Genomic DNA, 7,462 nt, shown 5'->3' with positions numbered 1-7,462 from the left:
TTCAGACAGGGTCTCCCTGTAGCCCCAGCTGGCCTGGAACTCACTATGTAGACAAGGCTGGCCTTGAACTCATAGAGTTCAGCCTCCCGGGTGCTGGGATTAAAAGCATGTGCTACCACACCCAGCTTGGAGTGCTATTTTTAATAGGTGAAGGAAGAAGAGAGTTTCCTTCCTCCCTCTGTCCCTCCTCCCCTCCCTCCATCCCTACTCCCCTCCATCCCTCCCTCTGTCCCTCCTCTTCTCCCTCCCTCCCTTCCTCCCTCCCTCCCTCCCTCTGTCTCTCAGGCTGTGCTGGCACACTGGTGCCTGAATCTGTTTCCACCATCAAACACATTCTTGTTCTGAATGTCTCAGCTTCTTCCTCCATTAGAGAGGAGCCCTGGGGAATGGACTGACTCTACTCCAGAGCAGGCCTGACTGGTGCTATGCTTCAGGAAATAGTGTGAGTGGGTGAATGAGTGGCTGAATGAAGGGAGAGAGTAGTGTCCTGTCCACAAAAAGGCAGAAAAGCTCAAGGGCCAATTCAAGCAAAGCCTTCCCTGTCTGCATTTCCTCCAGGGTGGGCTAATACCTCCTCTAGGCTTCCCCAGTGCCCTGAGCCTCTAGTAATTTAGCTTAATAAGTACCTGTCATGATATCTCTGCCTTAGAGAGTCACTGGGCTTATTCATCAAATGCAGGATATACTGGCAGAAAATAAGTGATCAACTCATGTGTAGACCTGAAGGCAGGAATCAGGGGAGGGGCTACTAGGGATCAGACAGACACAACATCTCAACTCTACTTACCTCATACAGTTCCAAGGGGTAATTACAGGCCTGGGGGAGAAGAAAACACACAGTCAGGACCCCAAGAGAAACAGGTGATTTTTCTAGAACAGGACCCACGAGGGTCCCTAATACCCCAAAGCCATGGGGATGGAGAACTACAACTCCCATCAGACCATGGTGCCTAGCCCCCTAGAAGAGTACAGAAAGGAGCCTTGGGGTCTTCTGGGAATTGTAGTCCAAGAGCCAGTGGTCTACCAGGGATGAAGGGCAAAGCCAGCTCTGAAGTGAGGGAGGCTGGGCTGGGCTCCCCTGGGGAAGCCAGTCAGTCAGTCAGTCAGGGTACCTCAAACTTCTGGAGGAGGCTGCAGTTGTCAGCATCGGCCACCGGTACATTGTAATATTCGCCCTCCTCCTGGTTCAGTAACTTGTACCTGACATACAGACGGAGACCAGGGCCGGGCAGGAGTGGGGGGAAATGGGGCACCCATGGGAGAGGTAGAGACATCCAAAGGGAGGAAAGTGACACAGAAAGACAGACACAGATGGAGAGAGAGAAAGAGTGAGATAAGGAGAGGGGGGAGAGCAAGGAAGAGAGAAGAGGAAGAGGAGGAAGAAAAGGAGGTGGAGGAGAAAGGGAGGGGAAGGGAAGGAAAAGATGGTGGTCTAAAGGAGGGAGGAGGGGACACTCAGGTCCACCACCAGCTCCAGCCCGGCTCCTCACCAGCCATCCACAGGGGCCTTGAGCAGCTCTGAGACACCAAAGGACATGGCTCCCATGAAGTCATTTCGCGAAGTCCTATCCCAGTCCCACACCTCCACACTGAGCCGTCGCTCCACATCCCCTGGCTTCAGGTTGCTGTGGGAAGGGTGGGGGCAGAATGAGGGGCCAAATGCATGGCTCCCCACTTCCCTGCCCTGTGTGCTTGAACGTTTCCCCACCTCAGAACCCCACAAAGTGAGTCTCCCCCACTATGGATACTGGAGGTCATACATCATAAACTTTGCTATCACTGGCTCCTTCAGATCCTCCCAGGTTCTTGGTGCATTCTCACCTGGGTCTCCTGGTCCTTTTCCCTTTCTGCTCTGAGTCTCTGTGTCCCTGCTCTCTCTGGGAATCTGTCCTCCCGCACCTCTGCCTTCTCTCTCTCCCTGCTACTCCACTGCCATCCTTACCTCCCCTTCCTGTCCCTTGCCCTCCCCCTCCTCCTCCTTTTCCTCTTCCTCCTCCTCCTTTTCTGTGTCTCTCTGCTTCTCCGTCTCTGTCTCCCCCCCCACACACACACACTTAATTCTTCCCACCTTCCTTTGTCTTTTGTCTTTTCTTTCTATATAGTCCAGGCTGGCCTTGAACACACAACCCCATCCTAAGCCTCCCAGTTGCTGGATTATAGGCATGTACAAACATACTTAGCATCTCACTAGTCTTGTCTCCCTCTCTCATTGCTTCTACCTGTTTGCCCCTCTGTGCTTTGCCTGAAACCCTCCAGCCCTTTTCTCTCTTTCCTCCTCTGGATCTCCTTTTCTCTCTAGGGCTGCCTCTTCCTGTTGAACACACAACCCCATCCTAAGCCTCCCAGTTGCTGGATTATAGGCATGTACAAACATACTTAGCATCTCACTAGTCTTGTCTCCCTCTCTCATTGCTTCTACCTGTTTGCCCCTCTGTGCTTTGCCTGAAACCCTCCAGCCCTTTTCTCTCTTTCCTCCTCTGGATCTCCTTTTCTCTCTAGGGCTGCCTCTTCCTGTTCCTCTCCCCACCTGTCCTAACTACCTGTCTGAGTATTTTTGGGGGGGGGGGTCTTTTTGAGACAGGGTCTCCCTGTAGCCCCAACTGGCCTGGAACTCACTATATATACCAGACTGGACTTGAACTAACAGAGATCTGCCTAGTCTCCTGAGTCCTAGGATTAAAGGCATACACCACCATGCCTGGCATGTCTGAATATCTTACATCCACTTGCCTGTCCTCTTAATCTCTGCTTCTTAAGAGTCCTGTCTTGCTTTTCCTCTGTCTCTCCTCTGATCTCACTCTAATGTGGAAGGTTCTGAGAGATTAAATACCCTGAGATCTGTCTCTCAGTTTCTGAATCCTCCCCCTTCCCCCATTCAATCACTTGATTCCTTTCTCCATTGGCTCCTGCCACATTTAGGACTTCCCCTTATCCTAACATCTCCCACTAACTTCTCTCTGAAATTTCATAAGATACTAGGACCCTCAGATCCTCCTGCATCAGACATCACAGTCCCAGAGCTCACAACACGAAGGTCTCGTTCCACACGGGGTTCAGTGTGGCTTTCACCGTCCGTGTCTTCTGCTTTGTCAAGTTCCGAGGGTCTGGAATGAGCTTCAGCTTCACGTAGGGATCAGACAGACCATTGGGGTCCATGGGAATGAGGTTCCGGGCCTCACCAACTGAAAGAGGAATGTCAGGGAGGTAGCTTGAGTTAGAGGCCTAAGAAATGGCTCTCAGTCCTCCCACAGTTCACAATCAAGGTCAGGGAGGGAGAGATGGCTCAGTTGGAAAAGGGGCTTGCTGACAAGTCTGATGACCTGAGTTCAATCCCCAGAACCCAGATGGTAAGACAGAACCAACTCTAGCAAATTGTCCTCTGATCGCCACACATGCACTGTGGCAGGCACACACCCACACACTTAGACACACACACACATACACATCCGCAGCAGGCGTGATGGTGCATGTCTTTAATCCTAGCACTTGGGAGGCAGAGGAAGGAGGATCTCTGTGAGTTCAAGGCCAGCCTGATCCACATAGCGACCTGATCCTAGTCCGCTGGGGCTACAGGAAGACCCTGTCTCAAAACAAAATGTGGAAGCTGAAGAGATGCTCAGTGGTTAAGAGCACTGGCTGCTTTTGCAGAGAACCTGGGTTTGATTCCCAGCACCCACATGGCAGCTAACAACCACCTGTAACTCCAGTTCTAGAGGACCCAACACCCTCTTCTAACCTCCACAGGCATTGTACAATATGGGTGGGTGCATTTACATGCGTGTAGGAATACACTAATACACATAAAATTAGAAATAAATATATTTTTAAAAATTAAAAAACAAGGCTGGAGAGATGGCTCAGCGGTTAAGAGCACTGACTGCTCTTGCAGAGGACCCGGGTTCAATTCCCAGCACCCACATGGCGGCTATGAACCATCCTTAACTCCAGTTCCAGGGGAATCCAAAGCCTTCTTCTGACCTCTGCAGCATTGTACGACATGGGTGCACTCACATACATGCAGGCAATACACTCATACACATAAAATAAAAATAATAATTTTTTTAAAAAAGCAACCAAAAATACACACATAACCATACACACAATAAATAAATGTTAAAAATGAAAAAAAATATTAAAAAGAATTCAAGGTCAGTCTCCTTTCTCTGTGACTCCTTGCGGCACCCCTGCCCCCAAATCAACAGGGCATAAGGCATTTTGCCCAGACCATGTTCTCAGAAATCAGATCCAGAACCTTTTCTACCACTAGGACTCAGGAGCCCAAAAATCTGACCCTGCTTGGTAAATTGGATCCTGCCTCTCATCCCACACTTTGAATCACCCTGCTACCTGGGATGGCTACAAGAGGAAAGGGGGATGGGGAGGGGACTGTAGCTCAGCGGTAGAGGTCTAGATTAGCATGCATGAAGTCCTAGGTTCAACCTTCCCATACCAGCAAAAAAGGGAAACCTGGCATGGTGGTGCATGCCCGTAATCTCAGCATTTGAGACGTGGAAGCAGGAGGACCAGGAGTTCAAGACCAGCCTCGGCTACATATCAAGTTCGAGGGCAGCCTAGGCTCTCCATGAGATCTTATGTGAAAGACTAAAGCTGGAGGCGGGGCTTCAGGCTACAAGGGGCGTGGGTGGGTGGAGCCCAGCAGCTGGGATTGGGGTGGAGGGGTTAGGCATGTAGGTATGGGCATTAGGGGGTGTGGCTCCCAATTTGGGGTACAGTACACCACAGGTGGGAGGATGTCACACTAAGGGAGAGGGAGTGGTCAGGGAGGGGGCGTGGTCTCACCCGTGATGTGGATCTCATCAGCCGTGGGAGCCCGGATTTCCAGCTGCAGACGCCCACGGCGCTCCGTGTGGTCCACACCACACAGGGAGGGCACGCTGCGCACACAGCGTCTGTGCACGTTCATCTCGCAGCCTGGTGGGACAAAGCTAGAGATAGTACTTTAAGCTCGCCGCCCCCACCAGTCCCAACCCTGCATTCCTCCGGAATCGTAGACATTGCACTGTGGTTGAAGGACAGCCCCACCCCACTCCACCACCTAACCCCTAACTCACGCCCAAGCGTCTGATCTCTGCTGGTGCAGCTGGAAACCAGGAAGGCATACTCACAGGAACATTTCATGCCCTGGTGCACCAGCCCGTAGAGGAGGGAGCCACAGTGGTCACAGAAGGTGGGGCTGCTGTAGCTGTGCAGGCGGAACTTGTGCTTGTTTCGGGGGTCCTAGGGATATAGAACAGTCACTTAGGGGCGCTGGAGGTGGAGCCTAAAACCCTGGGAGAGGGGATTTTTGGGGGGGGGGTCTTTTTGAGACAGAGTCTCCCTGTAGCCCCAACTGGCCTGAAACTCACTATGTAGACCAGGCTGGCTTCGATCTCATAGAGATCCACCTGCCCCTGCCTCCCCATTGCTGAGACTAAAGACATATGCCACCACACATGCCAGAGGGGATTTTTTTAAATGTGTGTTGTGTTTGTGTGTATGCTGTGTGTATGCAGGTGCCTGAGGAGACCAGCAGAGGGCATTAGATCCCCTGGACTGGGAGTCACAGGCAGTTGTGAGCCACCTGGTGTGGGTGCTGGGAACTGAATTCAGATCCTCTGGAAGAGCAGCAAGTCTTAACTGCTGAGCGATGTCCCCAATCCCATGACTTTTTATTTTTTGGTTTATGAGATGGGGTCTCACATAGCCCAGGCTGGCCTCAAACTTGCTATGTAGCTAAGGATGACCCTCAGCTCCTGATCCTCCTGCCTCTGCTGGGATTACAGGCGTGGACTGTCATGTTTGGACTTGGAACCTAAGGCTTCCTGCATGCAAGGAAAGCACTGCACTAACCAAGCCCCATCCCTGGCCAGAGGGGAACCTTTCTAGTTCATGGTCACTAGGAGCTTGCTATGTGCCAGGCCTGCTCTTGGTACTGGTATCCAGCTCTGCATCAGTACAATGCAAAGCTTGGCACATGCAGGAACTGGGGATGTAGCTCCATTGGTAGGTAGAGTGCCTGCCTAATGTGTATGAAATCCCGTTTGATCCCCAGCAGCACATAAACTGGATGTGGTGATGCAGAGGAGAACAGGAGTTCAAGGTCATCCTCCCTTGGCTGCATAGCCACTTTGAGGCCAGCCTGGACTGATGAGACCCTGCCTCAAAAAACAAAGCAACAAACCTCCTTGCCCCCTGCAGTTTGCTTTCTAGTGGAGAGAGACAGCATAGTAATGCAGAAAATAAATAAATATGTTAAGATAAATGGCCATACCTGCTCAGGAGAAAAATGAAGCAGGGGTAAGGATGGCCGCAGGTGCAGGCCTGGCATCCCAGCTACTCTGGAGGCTGAGCCAGGAGGATCAGAAGTTTGAGGCCAGCCTGGGCTATGTAGTATGTCCAAAGCCAGCTTAGGTAACTTAGTGATACCTTATCTCAGAAATTTTAAAGAGGCTGGGGGAGTAGATCAATGGTTCAGCACTTGTCTAGTATGTATGAGGTCCTGCGTTTGATCCTAGTACTTCAAAAGAGAGAGGAGGTGAAGGGAGAGGAAGAGGAGGGAGAAAGAAGGAAAAGGAGGAGGAGAGAAAAAAGGAAGAAGGAGAGGAGGGAGAGAGGAAGAGGAAGAGAAAGGGGAGTTGAAGTTGTTGGAGGCTTGAAATTTGCAGTGGTCAGGGAAGGCCTTGTTAACAAAGTAGCACTTGGCCAGAACATGAGGAGGATGAAGACTTCCAACACCATTTCCACCTGCAACAAATTGTTCTCTGAGGACCTGTGAGGCCACTCTGAGCTGGGCCAGGTCATGGGCTGCCTTCCCTGGGTCCTGCGTGGGGCAGAGATGAGTTACAGCAGGCACCAGAGGGCTGAACTGAGCTAGAGACTCACTGACTCCCTCAGGACTGTTACCCCAACAACAGTTATGACTGCCAGCCCAGAACAGCTCCACATCTAAGAAAGAGCTAGGCCACTTCCCTGCTGTGTGATTTTTGAGCAAATTCATTTCCCAGTTTTGAGCCTCAGCATCCTCCTCTGTCAAATGGAAATAAATATCCTGTATCATGAAGCAATGCAAAAGTTCCAGGGTCCCATTATACAGGAATTCAGGACACCAGCAATGAGCCTCCTCTGCCCACATTCCACTCCACAAGGTAATGCCTCCTTCTTTTAAAGTTTGGATATTGGGGTTGGAAAGCTGGCTTAGTGGTTAAGAGCACATACTGCTCTTGCAGAGGACCTGAGTTCAGGACCCAGCACCCATGTCGAATAGTTGACAACTGCATGTAACCCCAGCTCCAGAGGTATCTGATGCCTTTGGCCTCAGTGGTACCCACCCACATGCAGGCACACGCACACCAGTGGGCGCACGCGTGCACACACAGAGAAATAATAAAAATAAATCTTGAAAACTATTTGCCAGCTGGGTGTGGTGGTGCATGCCTTTAATCCCAGCACTCAGGAGGCAGAG

General features: G+C 51.3%; 1 protein-coding gene across 2 annotated transcripts in view; it reads right to left on the bottom strand.

Moving 5' to 3' along the window:
- The window catches only part of Prkcg (protein kinase C gamma), a 30,820-nt gene that overhangs the window by 16,265 nt on the left and 7,093 nt on the right, over nt 1-7,462 (bottom strand). For both annotated transcript variants that reach the window (XM_008827728.2, XM_017796803.2), the window contains 6 exons: nt 5,127-5,238; nt 4,801-4,932; nt 3,026-3,182; nt 1,491-1,625; nt 1,113-1,200; nt 788-817 (listed from right to left, as the gene is read on the bottom strand). In XM_008827728.2, coding sequence (XP_008825950.1) covers nt 788-817; nt 1,113-1,200; nt 1,491-1,625; nt 3,026-3,182; nt 4,801-4,932; nt 5,127-5,238 — 654 coding nt within the window. The remainder of the gene's footprint in view (nt 1-787; nt 818-1,112; nt 1,201-1,490; nt 1,626-3,025; nt 3,183-4,800; nt 4,933-5,126; nt 5,239-7,462) is intronic.

This window comes from Nannospalax galili, unplaced genomic scaffold (genome assembly GCF_000622305.1).
Source record: "Nannospalax galili isolate Female #2095 unplaced genomic scaffold, S.galili_v1.0 scaffold632, whole genome shotgun sequence".
Lineage (NCBI taxonomy): Eukaryota > Metazoa > Chordata > Mammalia > Rodentia > Spalacidae > Nannospalax > Nannospalax galili.
The sequence above is the reverse complement of the archived record's forward strand: the minus strand, read 5'-3'. Positions and strand labels throughout refer to the sequence as shown.